Below are 14906 nucleotides of genomic sequence, written 5' to 3'. Positions count from 1 at the left end.
AGATTACTTGATTCACTCAAGCCATTGCTTTTGCTGTTCAGGGCAGGGCGGGAAGCCAATCTGTTTTCTCTGGTATTGTTTAGGCTACAAATACCATGGCAGATTTCCCATCCACTCCAGTGTTTATGGCCATGCTCCACTCCTAACCACGAAAACATGTGCAGAGGAAACGTGTCCCGAGAAGAGTGAGGGCTGGAAGCGGGAGGATGATACACTTTGGAGCTGAATGACCTCAAAAAAGCACTTCTGCATTTTTCTGGCAATTTTGTAGAATAATGTCTCGTTCACAAAATTCTACAGTGCAAGGATTTTCATCTTCAAAATGGGTACATTGATACCTCTGGGTTATTACAAGCTACCAGCCACAGAGGGCTGCCTGTATTTATACAACACTGCATTGTTTATAATATCCCTTTCAGAAGCAGGAAAATAAAAGTTTTTTCCTTAGCAGTTTGACTCCCTCCCCATCTCCCACTTGGAAAATATTGATTTCCCACCATCGCTTCTCCCAGCAGAGCTGCAGCCAACCTGGCTGCACTTGGTTTACTCCTCTAGGCCTGATCCTCACCTGTGTAAAGCCACAATTACTCCCCCTGAATAGCATCTGCACGGATTTACACTGGTTGGGATCCGGCCTGGCCTCACAACATCAGCACAATTGTGGGACCTGAATAATGGCTGCTACAGGGCTGCAGGGGATGACAAATATTTGTGAAGGGACAAAATCATACAAACTGGTGGCCCCATGGGTTTCAGCTCTCGTGTACTAAAGATCTGGGGGAAGTTTATCACCATCAAACACCACAAATTTCAGGCTGATCAAATTTTGGGTGTAAACTATTTGAGAGTGCCGTTTTAGCTGAAAAGCAGCAGGGGATTATAAGATTTTATAGTCCAGAACTAACAGCGTGGAATTTCAGCCCGTGTTACATTTTCACTGTCCTGAGCTGTTAAATTGTGAGCACGCTGGCAAGGCACCAAGACATTTCTGCAAGCCAAAAATAACAGAAGAGGCTTGAACCCCCCCGCCGCCCCCCCCCCAGCCTCCCCACCAATAAAAGTACCAAGGACACACACATTCAAAAAGGGTTCTTTTAATTAGAAGCAATTTTGCAAAAGAAGAAGTAACTTTCTCATATAAAATAGTGGAGTGGTGAAGGTGAGGCTAACGAGAGGTGTGGAACAAAAATCCAGGGCAAATTCCCAAGGAGACACTGAAGTAAAAGCAACGGCCCAATAACCATAGTACACTAAAGGATAACTCTGAAACAGCTGGGTAAGGTGTTCCTACCCCTAAACTGACAGCAGATACCAAATCAGAGGACGGACTCCATCCAGAGAGCAGCAAAGCAACCGGCTGCCAAGCCACCCTAGCACCGTGTTCTTGCACCTTTCTGCTACCCGAGAGCTGCTGCAACATCCCCACAGGTCACGCCACTGCCCCCATGCTCAGCGTCACCAATTGGGGAGTGCTATATGTCCTATGGGACACCACCAGCAGAAAGGTGGCACTTCCAGACATAGAGAATCGGACATACACCAGAGAACACTTTGATATAAAGTGCTGCAGTCCCATTCCAGTCTCTATATCCAGTGATTCAAGCCCCGAGAAAGTGCACAGTGATCAAACAGTAATCAACCGAAATAATGAATTTCGTGTCAAGTCTTGAGGCTCTGAAGCCATTTAAAATGGGCAGGTGGCAGCTCCGAGAAGATAAAAACTCTGAGTCAGTGCCCAAATCTCAAACCATAAAGGTACCTCGCCCCTTATTCAAACCCGTCCCACCTGTCCCACGTGACACTTGTGTGCTTATCAGTGCTGGCTCTACTAGAGTGGGTGGCAAGCTTTGCACCTCTACAAAGCCCACACCAACTTTATTTATCTGGAGGGCTGGGGTTGAGATGTGAGGGAGAAGAAGAGGAACGTAGAAATATGAAGAAATTAAGGGACTTGTCAGGTGAAGCCGCTTAAGGCTCATGCCCAGCCCAACCTGTTCAGTCTCAGGGTTAACGTGCTCCTAATTGAAGGGTGGCTTTCCGTGAGAAGGAGGTTTTAATGGATTCTGTACAACCACATTGTCATGCATGTGGCTTCTGTGTACACGCAACAGCAACAAACCTCTCCCCACGTGACCTCCAGTAACACCAGGATGTCGTACGGACTCCACACACGCTGGCAAAAACCTATAAAAACAACCTAAGAAATGTGATTGAACTAGCAGGAACTCCAGGCTGAATGAAACTCCTTTACAATACAACCTGCCTGTCTAGCAACCGTTCTGTGACAGCTTTTCCTCTTCAAATATAATCCCTCGTTGCATGTGCCCTTTTGGCTACTACTGATAAAGGAAATTGCCAAAGATAGGGGGTTTGGGGATCGAGTTCTCTTCTGTCTCAGGTTTCTAGGGCTGCTGATTTCTAATGGCCCTGCCAAAAGTTCTTTCTTTTTAAAAATTTCCTGACAAATTCTCTCTCTAAAAAGATTTTTTCTGAAATAGGTTGCCTTGTTTAGTCTGAAAATAGCAAGTGGGAGAAGATAGCAGTGCTCTGTATGTATAAACAGCTCTCTCTCCTCCCTTTTTGGAGAGCAGATTGGATAATCTCTGGATGACCCAATGGATTTCTTGAGGGAAGCAATGACAAGGATAATAAATGTAACCCCACCTCACGACAGACATGGATATTTATTCTAAAATTTGCTAAAGCAGCTTCTGGCAGAGACCTGGGTATAAGCAGGAGAAATGAGATCTTGGCCCATCTGCAAAGCATCACTGCTTTTAGCACTCCAAATGATGAGGAAAAAAAAAATCTTTTGGGTAATGGATTAGTTTCCTTTTCTCCTTTTCTTCTCCAGTAATACCAACTGCCTCCAAACTGGGGTCACTGGCTACAGTGTGATTCCTTTAGTACCTGCTGCTGAACTCCTTTGCCTTGCGTGTTGCCCCCACTCCCTGCTTTCCTCCCAAAGCAGTTTCCAACTGGTGACTCCCAGGGTGGGGAGGAGAGGCTGTCACTGACTGAAGTAGGAGAGTGCCCCCTCCTGTCCCTTCCCACCACTGCCCCATGCACCCCAGCCTTGCACCAACCTCAGAGCACTGAGATGGGAATGGAAAATACCCCACCTGAGGCAGCAGGCTCTGGCTGGGGACACTCCATGTGCGAGATGGAGTTTTGGAGGACAAAAAGGCTCCATTGGCGGTGGCTTGGAACAATACCAGGGGCTGTGGGAGGCTCCTTTGCTCCACATGCACTTGTGCACATGGTTTGTAATAGCACCGAGGCAATCCTCAGTCCCGCGGGGAGGGCTGCGAGCATCGCTGACTGATGGCTGGTGTCAGCTCAGCCCTGGGAGGGGGGCGAAGGCTTGGGCACTCTTTTCCTGCAGGGAATGGGATATTTCCATGGCTATTGCATGAAAAATGAGCTCCTGTTAAACTGTTCCCTAAAATGTCTCCCTTGGTCATTTCATAGCACTGTTTTTATTTTTTAATAACAGTCACCCAGAGACCTGAGAAACAAGGCAAAGTAAATAAATAAATACAGATAAAATATCCTAACAAAGAGTTTTCCATAGAAGCCTTCATTTTTCAAGACTGTTCTAAATAGAAAAAAGGAAACAGAAGTAGATTTGATGGGTGAAGTTATTGTAACATGACAGCTAATGTTTAAAAGTTATATTTCAAAGCTGTAATTCCCAAAGATTACAGCTATGAAAGAGAGCTTTTCTTGCTAACTGATGGAGTGTTTCCTTCTAGATAGAACAATTTACCTGATATTAGAGGTAAATAAAACCTACCTATTCATCATATTTTGCAAGTGCAGCATATGAATAGGAAGGCACAGGCATCATGCATGTAGCTATACACATCCTGGGCAGGAGAACGTATATCCTCCTCTCATCTCAGGAGTGAGCAGGGTAGTGCACGTCCATGATTAGTGAATGCCTATGTAAAATAAACCCACACGTACAAAAAGCCAACTCCTAGACAAAACAAAACCAGGAGTGATAATAGCCTGGAATGGAACAGAAATGGCTTTGTTCAGATCAATGGGTCCTAAAGGAATCCAATCTAACCTTTTCATTTGGTGGCAGTCAGAAGAAAAGGGCCATACAGCCATGTCAGCAGGCCCACAGCAAGCACAAGCACTTTTGTTGCAGATGGCACTGAAAAAAAAAAGGATTGTTTATTCTCCTCACTTTGTACAGACTGTACTGCTCCCCATGTTTTCCTTCAGTCAAACTGTGGCCACAAAGTCCTTTTCCTTTATTCCCCGTGGTTTCCTTGCCCTTTTTCTCAATGTGATATCAGAACAGTCCTAAGGAGTAACTTCACCTTATATCAATTCAGATCTGACAATATTCAGGAGGTATGGAGCTACTCACACAACACTATTCTTTGGAGCAATGTCTTCAACATCTGATCTACTTTATCCTGAACTAGATTTTTAGGTCCCTTAGTGATCCTTGGAAGGTTCCTCCCATGGCACTACCTCTGTTGGAGTTAAGCCCCATTAAAATTCCAACATCAACGGCATTGTTGTGTCCCATGTATATATAACAAGAAGTTCAAAATACGTAATCTGATGCAGAAAATAACAAGGAAGAAAGAAAACAAATCAGAAAGTCACATCGATAATTTTGCCTAAGAAACAAACAAAAAATAATCAGACTGAACAATTTTTTGTTCAGTTCAGTAATTAAAGCAAAGTCCATATGGCTTAAGAGAACAGTCAAAGTGCACAGAAGGCAGCAGGGTTTTTTTGTTTGTTTTGCATTCCTCTTCACATCATCCTCTTTGGAGCCTCTTCTCCATCCCACACACATCCTACCCAGGTGCAGAGAAGGGGGTGCCTCACAAGGGTTTTGGCTCAAGCTTGTACCTTTGCAAGTCCCTTGTTATCTAATGAGCTGTGGATAATTATCCCAACCTCAAAAGCACTTAAACACACCCACCGGAGTTTTCGGTTCTGAACCTTTTTCTTTCTGGAGCCTGTGGAAACGAACAGCAATCCAGTGCCAATGCTATCCGGAGTCTGTATGCACCAAGGGCAGCAGTGCTCAGAGGCAGTGCCAGAGAGTAAAGGCAGTTCTGAATTGGTTTGCCCTGTCTGAGAGGCACTGAAAGGTGACAGCAAGGCTGAGCATGCCCTTGGACCTTCCCTGTCCAGGTGAGGTGCCACCAGGCTACTTCTAACCAGTCCCAAAAGGCAGGGGCAGGCAGGTGCTGAAATCAGTGTTAGGTTGGTTTCAGCAGCCTGCCTTGAAGACACCACCAGGCAGTGCCACAGCTGTCCCTCAGCCCTGCAGAGAGGACAGGGACAATTTGCAATAGGAGCAGTGCCCACACGTGCCCCGATGCGACGTTAGCAAGTAGCAGGATGCCAACTTTCCTGGCTGACCTACATCCACCTGGGAGGAAATGCCAGATGCTGGAGTGGCAAGGACGTGCCTCCTTCCAAATTTACCTTTCAAACTCTTGCAGTAAAAAGCATAGTGATCCAGGACTGCTGCTAGGTCCAAGGGCTGGACTCGGTTTCTTTAAACCCCTGACAATTTTCATGTGAACAAAGAACATGCTGCTAAACATGGCACACTCAGGAAAAGGACAGAAAACAAAAGTAAAGCTGTACAAAAGGAAGGAAAATAAACAAACCATCTCCCTCTTCTTTCCAAAGCCTGTAGCTTCAAGTGCACAAAGCAGCCTGTAAATGTGCACAAGGTAATTCATGACCCCAATGCTTGAAAAAAATGTGTTAGCTTTATTTGGAGACACTTTGTTGCTTTTCCTAGATAAGAAGCTGAAGAATCAATAAAAGGCACCTGTGGACACCAAAACTCACCCAAGCCGTGTGACGTGGCTTCAAAAATCAAACAAACCCAACTACCGTGTACCATTTTTACAGATCAGCAAGCAGCACTGCAGAGTCTGGGCAAGAAAGGATGCTCAATTTCTATTGACAGGGCAGGATAACTTTCATGATCAAAAACCTCATCAATTAGTAGACGCTCTAGCTTGTCCCTGCAATCTTAATTGAAAGATTCCTCTGGCTTGCTGGGTTGTGTCCTTTGACTTTTAAAAAATGAACAATTCAAATGGCACATGCAGTCCACAAGGGAGGATTAGAGCCACACCAAAAATAAATCGACCTCGCATCTGAATTCTTCCCACTTGCTTCACCCACTGCTGCCCACGGTGCTCTTTTGAGCCATCAACTCTTCTAAAGGCCCTGGAGTTGGAATATTTAAAGATTGCAGCAGGCCCCATTTGAACAAGAAAGGAAAGCAGGTCAGCAATTCAGCATACGGACACCAGTAGTGAGCCTAGAGCAGACACAGTGACACATCTGAGCCTAAGTGAATCAGCCAGTGCTCCTAATGTGGGGAGCAGCCACGGGGAGAGGGGAGAGGAGGGGTCTGCTTTTCACGTCAAAGTCTGTCCCTTCTCTGTGTTTTCCTACTTGACCCTGATGGTAGGGAAAAATTGAAAAGAAAAATAAAGAGAGTAAAGCAAAAGGAGCCTGGGAGGTTTTATGTTCTCTCGTCAAATCACATCACAAAGTCACTCATTGCATCTAGGGAATTCACCTCCTTGTTGGACATGGGATAGGAGGAGGGCAGAGAAAGAAAGAGGGAAGAGAAGGGCACGGGAGCTGCTTCCTGAAGCAGTGTTACAAAAAAGTGGTTAAAAAACCCCTACTATTCACAAGTGGTTAAAATCATCACTTTGCAGAATTCCTTTTTTTTTTCCTTTTTTTTTTTTCTTTTTTTTAAACAAAGGTTCGGCTAGTTCAGCTCCGTACTTTTAGAGTTGATTGTCTTCGGGAAAAAAAGGAAAACCAAAACCAAAACAGCCTCTTTCGTGTTCCCATCCGCTCTACCCTGATAGAGAAAGTTATCACCCCCAAGTTCACCGCCCCGGCCACACGCACGCGGTCGCTGTGACAGGGCGCCCCGCGTGCTGCCGGCGGCTCGCCTGGGCTCTTCCCTCCTGGCCCGTGTCAGACGAAGGAGGAGAACCCTGTCACTGGAGTCCGGGAGCCGGGCGCGGGCTGTCCCGTTGGGGTGTACACCCCTCCTGAGCTCTGTGTCGTGATGACAGTCTGGAAATAGGGTTCTGTCTCGCTGGCTGCGCACTCCTCGTATCTGTAGGACGCCGGGTGTTTCACCCCTTTCTGCTGCCGCTTCCAGGAGTTGTAGTACGTGGGGTCGCTCATGTAATGGTTCACAAAGGAGTGCTTGGGCAGCTCGTCTTCGTAATCCGAGTCAGTGGCCTGGAGCAGCAGGGGGAGAAAAAGCAGCCATTAGCATCTGTGATTTAGCTTGCTCCACTCTAAAAGAAATCAGAGAAGTTTAATATCAGCAGCTGACAAAAGCTGTAATTTTAGGGTAAGGTGGGTTGTAATCCAAGTGTAATACATTCTGGGCTGTAGGAAGCAACTGCTCTGGTTTAGCCAGGCTTTGCTGCTAGAGGGAAGGTTCCCCAATGATCTCTGATGCTAAGAGATGCAGAAAAATCCATTCTAATTCACCGCAGAACACTGCTGCAAGTGCTACAAGTTCCTGTTTTGACAGAAGATGCTGAGAAGGGTAGAGACACTGTAGGGAAACCAACAGCTTTCAGCCATATAATCAAAAAGATTGCAATTACAACAGCAATTGAGAATCTGTCTTCTTCTGCTGCAAGGACTGACAGAATGCCTCTCATGCAAATGCACACAAGTTAGCCAGACGTGCTGTTGTTTATGCTGGTCAGATCAGGGCACCTGCACAGTGCTCCGAGTCTGGCTTGCAAGCCCCATTAAATATTGAAAATTAGTTATATCACTGAAAGGGAATTAAGCAAAATTACAGTTTATTTCAGGCAAACAACTCCATTCTGTATGTTCCAGCTGATTATCGGTGGTGTAACAACGCACCCAACCAGCAGCGATACAGGAAAACAGAAATGCAAAATCTGGAAAAGAACTGCCAGAAAGAGGGGTCACTCTCCTGACATGGCTCGCATATAGGTCAGTGTTCAGAGAAGATCTTGGCCCTTCAAACATTTACACGCAGTGCCTGGTAGCTTCAAAGCTTGTATCAACGTCTAGCTGGAGCTGAGGAACTCTACTGAGATGCAACCAGATCAGCTGTGTGTGCCTGCCCCTTCCCCCGTACCACTGCTGTGATGCAGCTGGAGGAAGCACAGAGGGCTCATCCATCTCCTCTGAAGAGAGACCACAGCAAAGCCTTGGCCACTGTATCTGAGCGCACATTTTCCTTCTGTTCCCAGTAACATTCCCACCGATAACAGCCACATCCCATACAGCACACAAACATTTACTCAGTCATTGCCATATCTCACGCCTTCCCTCAAAATCTCTTGTTTGAGTATGCAAAAGCTTTCACTTCTCTTTTATTTTTTCTTTTTTTCTCCCGATAATCTGCATAGCCAATTCGAAAGGCAATTAAATATCAAAGCGGTGGCTGCCTAAGACATACAAGAGAGAGATGGGTAAGTGCAACTCGCAACTGTTAGTTGCTGCAATTAGTTTCAAAAAGTTGGTATCATTCTGATCTATGACACCCCACAGCAAACACACATCCTCCTTGATCCTGCCTGCCACACAACTAGTCTCTCCTCTTCTGAAGCTCCTTTTTAATGGTCTCTGAAGAACAACCCTCAAATGCCTTGCAAACCATCATTTGAAAAGGGCACCGCATCCATCATCCTACTTCTTTGCTTAGATAGCTGCTTCAATACTACTTTGTGAGCGTTTTCCAACACAGTGGGTGATGGACAGGGATGAGAAAAATTTCCCAGAGTTTTCCGAAAGCCTGAGCAACGCAACTCTTAACAGCTTTGCAAAATTTCCCTTCTGCTGTTAACCGTGCTCTGGCTTTTTCAGAATTATCTCGTTTGATTATTTTATGAATGTGAAGCTCCAGGTGCCTTGACACGTAATTAATATTACAACAAAACCCCACCAGCGTTTAACAATTATTCCAGAAGGAACCCAGCAAGTCTATCACCTAGAAAAACCCTCCTTTGCACCAGCTGCCAACCTCGGGATGCCAACACCAGACTCCCTCCAAAGGCCATCCTGAACAGGTGGTTTTTGCAGCATGCCTGGAATATCCCCAGATTTGGAATACTTCACAGCCAGTGGGTGCAGAGAGCACTTCCAGAGTCTTGGCACCACTGCAGGAACCATCCTGCCAGCACTGCCCTGTCTGTTTTGTAAGGCGCTCCAACAAAAGCGCCTCTGATGACTGCAGATGTGGCAGCATGACAGGGAGGGAGGGCAACAGCTTGGGCAGGCCAGTCCTCAGCTGCAAAAGCAACCAACCTTTCCTGCAGATCTGATTTCCTCGTTCCTATCGAGAAACAAGTTGCACTTGGCACCAGCCTACACCTCCAAACATTATGCTGCAGCTTCACAGTCTGATGTTAAGGTAGAAAGTGCGTGGGGATCTGGGGGATGATGGCAGCACCCAGAAGAAAAGTCTCTGCATCCTGAGCAGAGGCAGGTGGCTATGGTTTATTCACCAGAAACTTGTAATTGAGCTCCCAGATGCCATGGATGGGCTCCCTCTATCAAAGGTACAATGCTACCACTGCCCTTACCATGTATTCTGACTCCTTCCCCAGTCCAAAGTCAGTCTTAATGCCTTGGGCACGCTCAGACACCCCCAAAGAAACAAGCCCCTGCTGAAGAGAGGGATCACATCAGCTTAGTTGAGGTGTCACAAGGTGACACACTAAAAACAAACACAAAAACCCACACTTAGTGGTCTTTCTGATGACCCCATAGATGTACAGAAACATAAAGATGGTTAAAAGGGCAAGAGATCTAAGAAGAGATGCTGAGAAGCAGCTGTATCCAGAAAGCAAACTCATTACTTACTAGGTATAACAACACCGATGCAGCCACTTGATTTCTGTCCACTGCTAGGAGAAAATACTTACCCACAAAACTAATATAATTTCTGTACCCAAGCCAAATCCTTCTGAGACTGCCAGAAGTCAACATAATAAAGAGGAGAAATACTGGGAACACTTTTAGATGGGCTGCTGCCACTTGAAATAGTGTCACTTGGACTTGCCATGAACAGAAAGAGGGAATTTAAAACTAGGCCACCTGCTGATAATCTGTCCGCTAATTAGTCCATTATCCCTACTGAAAGAGAATACTAATTTAGTGTAAATAAGGCCAGTGCCTTTCAGAAGGGACTTGCATGAAACTTGTGTACCTGCACAAGCATCATCTAACTTCAGCCTTTCACCTTTGTTTGTGTTGATGCTGGAAAGGATAACCTACTCATTAGTCTTGATACATTGTTTTTTCTTTACATTTCCTTCAAAATAGGCAGGAACTGATTATTCTGTCCATGTTTCCAAAGTATATTCTAAGGTCTACTTCGAACAAGGTACTAATAACTGCCCTGAGCAGCAAGGAATTCTCCAAATTACAGTCCTACATCCCCCTCTGCCCTGATGAAAATCAAGCTCTAGAAAGATAAACGTTCTGCATGACAATACAGACAGCTTATACTAGGGGATTACTTTCTAGTGTTTTTTAAACTATTGAGTAAACAGAAATGCTGCAGGGCTTTTTGCTTTGTTTTTCCATTTTCCCCGCTCTGCGTCGCCCTTCAGTGCGGCTGTGGCTTTGTTACCTTGGAAACCTCCATAGGCTGGAGCGCGATTGGGTGTACTGTGACATTACCGACTGTCAACCAGGGGTGCGTGGATGCCTATGCAACAATAAATACAGAAAATGAGAGGCTATTTACGTATTTTATTGATAGCATGGAATGCACAAATGCTGTTCGGAGGCAGAACAGCCACCAGTGCCGGCTAGCTTAGTCCATGGGAAATTTGAAAATAGTTCCAATTATGTAAGTATATATTTATGTTAAGTTACGGGAGAAGCAGCTTTTGGAGATTATTTCTAAAAACGTAGATGGCAGCAGCTTCTCTTGGTTGACATGAAGTGCATATGCTGTAAGAGATGAGGTGACCTAGAAGGGCAAACAGATTTCTCTGGACATGGCAGCCCTTTGCTCATTGAATGTGTCATCTGCAGCTGACTTCCACATGGTGCCCAACTTGTCAAAATCACTTGAGAACTTTATTGGAAATGAGTTAAATCATATTCCCTAACAAATGTTAAGTGGGAACTTATAATATGAGAAAGGGAAAATCTAGACTGTAGCGAGCAGCCTGGAAGACCAGAGCATTGCCAGCAGTCAGCACTGACTGATACTGGGTGCAATCTGTGAGAACGTTATCTCCTGAAAACAGTTTTTTGAGACCAAAAAGATGCATGAGAGCAAGCAAACATACAACACCCTTCCCTACCCCTCAGTAAAACTGCTCTTCCATGGCTGGATGACACTGCAGATATATCATCAAGTTTCTGCACGTGGTGAACACCAAATTTCTTCAGATTGTCTGTCCAGAGCTTTGTCCACTTGACTCATTATCTAAAAGCCTATTATTATTAATCATTTAGAAATTACACTTTTAGCACTCTCTTGCTCCATACCTGCCAATTAAACTACTTTAACCTCATTAACAGTACTGGTGCTTGGCTTTCGTGACATGGAGTAAGTTAACCACTTGATTTATGAATTTTAGAGTACTGCTTGGTCTGCTACATTTTCTCGTCATTTCTCCCTTGTTCTCCTCTTCAGGAGGGAGCTCAGAGGAAGGCTCCCAGGCAGCTGTGTTGTAAATGCAGTCAGTCAGCCTGAGAGTTTCTCACAAACTTCTTCTTCATGTTCAGTAAACCCCACGAGACTTGAAGCCAGCGAGCTCCCTTCTTTTCCATGTAAAATCTTGACACCTCAGGCAATAGGGGTAAAACTGAGAAGCAACAAGATGACACGTGGGTTGAAAGCAAAAGCACAGTTTTTGTCCTTGCCTGCCCTTATGTGCATTGTATTAAGTGAAATTTGAGCTCCACACAAAGACCTATTAGAGGAAAACAGCATCAGGACCCCACCCTCCTTTGCTGGAAAGAACCAAACGTGTGGAGCTCCTATATAAAAAAAAGATATCTTTAACTTTTCATATAATAGGAAACACCCTCGCCTGCTAAAAGAGATGGAGATTCTGAAACTCTCAGAAAACAGCTTGTCTGTTAAGATATCCTTTGAGAACAGAAACCAAAAGAACAGCAAAGACAAACAGGAAGAGCTAATAGGTACACAAATATTTGAAAACAGAGCGGTCAAACATCTACAGCCACCTCTGCCCCCCTCCACCCTCACCTCCTGTCTATACCAGCCAACGTAAACAGCATTTTCAGGCTGATCAAAAGGCAGCATCTCCTCTTGCTACCTCTACTGGGAGCCTATTAACATTTCATGCCTAAAAGCACTCCCCACAAAAAAAAAAAAAAAAGGCAAGCATCAAAGACATTATACAGAAGGGCTGCATATCTAAGCCCCAAGGAAAAACAGGAGGCACATTTTGTTCACATACTCACATGCACACACAGATTCACGAAAACACAAGAATCTCAACTGAGACCTTCAGGCTTGACAGCAATACACAGTAAATAAATAATATTAATAATAGCATGAGAAAACAAAACAAAACAAACCCCACTTTCTTCTGTGTTGCACAAACAGTGCATATAGAAGGCAGTAATGACACCCTGTAAGACAACTTCTGCGCATTACCAGGAAATACCACACGGGGCATTGAAATTAATGTCAGAAGGTGCTGGAGCTAAATTCATGATCATGCTCAGCGAACTGTTTTAATGACAGGTTTAATGCTGGGTTGTTACAGTGACATGACCAAAGCACTGTGGGTTTAATCTGGAGGTAACACTTGTGCCTCGCACAGACAGCAGCTCCAGCTACACCAAGGAAAGCTGCCGACACGCTGGGTCGGCCATAGGGCAGCACAAAGCAGCAGGCTGTCCGTGGTAATTAACAGGAGGTGAGAGCTAGGTAGCCAGGAAAAGCAGCTGTAGCTGCAGGTGCAGAAAAGCTACAGATGAAAACTGTCATCTTCTTTCACTACTTGCTGCTCTTGATTTATTCTTGCTGGAAGGGTCAGGGTTGGAGTGGTTTGGCCCACTGCTCGCTTCTTGTGCTGTCAGCTCAGATTCGTCAGGCTCTCAGCTGACAACACACAATTTGAGAGACAGATTTACCTTTCTGTACGTCCCTTGAAGTCTGCCTATTCACCCATGGCCACTGTTGGGCTTCTGCAGACCAAAATCACTTTACTTCTTCTTAAAGGGGACGTGAGATAGGGCACAGCCAAAGGTATAATGCTGGCGTACAACCACCTTCCTTGGAGAACAGTGTCTGAAAGCAACCCGAGCAGAAGGCTCCTTTAGTGCTAGCCTAATGTTGTGGACTGGAGTGTTTCGAAACCTGAATGCTGGGCTCTCACAGCAATTGCTATCCCTGGCAGGTTACTCATTCTTCACTTACTCCCACTGTGCCTGTAGCACAGGCAGCAGTTATCACCACTGAAGACCACACTTCCGAAGCTTAGTGTTTGCTGCAGCTGTCTAAAAAAGGCACTGTGAAAACTTCAAAGCACATCCCATACTTCAGTCACTGCAGCCATCCAGAGCGTGTCCAGGCAGTAGCTGCAGCCAGCTGGTTGTTTTGCAGCACGTACTTGTTTGCCCAAAAACACTCCATCGTTACAGTCCATGCGCAGAAGGGGATGTGCAGCTCCTTACCAGAGGAGTCAGCACACGCTGACTGACTGGTTGTGTTTGCCTTTCTGTGTAACACTGGAAAACTCTGAATATCTGCCAAGGACAGATCTGGAATCTGCCCTGGCTGGGTCCTGTTTGTGATTCCCTCTTGGGACATTTTAATTTTAAAATGTGATGTGAACAGCCCGAGGAATAGGACATTTTAAAGTCACCAAGACAGACAAATAATGACAACGGTATAAGGCAGGCATGGGAATGGCATTTCAAAGACTTTCCAGGATTAAGGGGGGAAAATTGGCAAGCCAAAGGCAAACACTTACTTCTGACTCTGATACTTCTAAGGGCTTTTCATTCAGGCCCAAGCCCTCGGTCAGCACGGCTCCGTTGTACTTGTTGCAGATATCCTCATCAGAGTAGTGCAGCCCTCCCGGGCTTGGGCGAGGTGGAGACCTAGGAAACATAGTAGGTGAGGGTATAGGATACTGCTTTTTCTCTGAAATGACACAGTTAAAAAGAAAATTAAATCATGCTTCGAAGCCAGCCTCAGCCTAGGGCAGTGACTCGGGTAGTAAAGTCCTCCCTAGATCCTCCAGACAACAGTCTCATTTTGCCTATTTAACAGCTGCCTGAACCTAGATGAAAAGCCATTTCCAGGAGCATGTTGTTCCAAGCTTCTTACCTGGTTCCATTTTTCTTTGAGAAAGTGCTCTTGATGTTTAGGTGTCTGCTGTTGAGCTCCAGGGCAGTGAAGCCTCCGTTATCTAAGGTGACCGACTCTTCCACGTTGGAGATGGTTTTACCTGGAGCCAGGCAACGAAAAGTTCAGCTGAAACATGGGTATTCTTCCCCCAAGTACAACTGTAAGGAGTCGCTATCTTCCCCTTCTTTATGTTTTATGCCATTATTATTCTTTTTGAAAATCTCTTTACCTTTGTTACTGGCAGATGAGTACGAGTTGAAAGAAAAGAGCATATCAGGAGTGCAAAAAGGCAGGAGGAGCCAAAAGAGGGAATGAAAGGAGTCAAGGATGGATGTGTTTCATTTGGAGGTATCTAAAATAATGCAGATGAACAGTGCTCCACGTGATTATTTTTGTCTTTTGTCTATGAATGGAATACAGGTGAGTAATTCAGGTAGCAACTGAAGATGCCCTAATCCAGGTGACAAGAATCCCGTTTATGCTGATGGAAAGAAAGCAAGAGAAAGTAAAACTAGGAAATGCAAAAAAA

At 45.2% G+C, this 14906-nt stretch overlaps 1 protein-coding gene across 4 annotated transcripts in view; it reads right to left on the bottom strand.

Moving 5' to 3' along the window:
• Nucleotides 1–1078: 1078 nt before the first annotated feature.
• Nucleotides 1079–14906, bottom strand: part of SDK1 (sidekick cell adhesion molecule 1) — a 393854-nt gene continuing 380026 nt past the window's right edge. For all 4 annotated transcript variants that reach the window (XM_038186854.2, XM_072023631.1, XM_038186853.2 and 1 more), the window contains 3 exons: nt 14357–14477; nt 13998–14127; nt 1079–7272 (listed from right to left, as the gene is read on the bottom strand). In XM_038186854.2, the coding sequence (XP_038042782.2) occupies nt 7000–7272; nt 13998–14127; nt 14357–14477 (524 nt within the window). In that variant the 3' untranslated portion in view covers nt 1079–6999. The remainder of the gene's footprint in view (nt 7273–13997; nt 14128–14356; nt 14478–14906) is intronic.

Source organism: Anas platyrhynchos, chromosome 15 (assembly GCF_047663525.1).
Source record: "Anas platyrhynchos isolate ZD024472 breed Pekin duck chromosome 15, IASCAAS_PekinDuck_T2T, whole genome shotgun sequence".
NCBI lineage: Eukaryota > Metazoa > Chordata > Aves > Anseriformes > Anatidae > Anas > Anas platyrhynchos.
The sequence above is the reverse complement of the archived record's forward strand: the minus strand, read 5'-3'. Positions and strand labels throughout refer to the sequence as shown.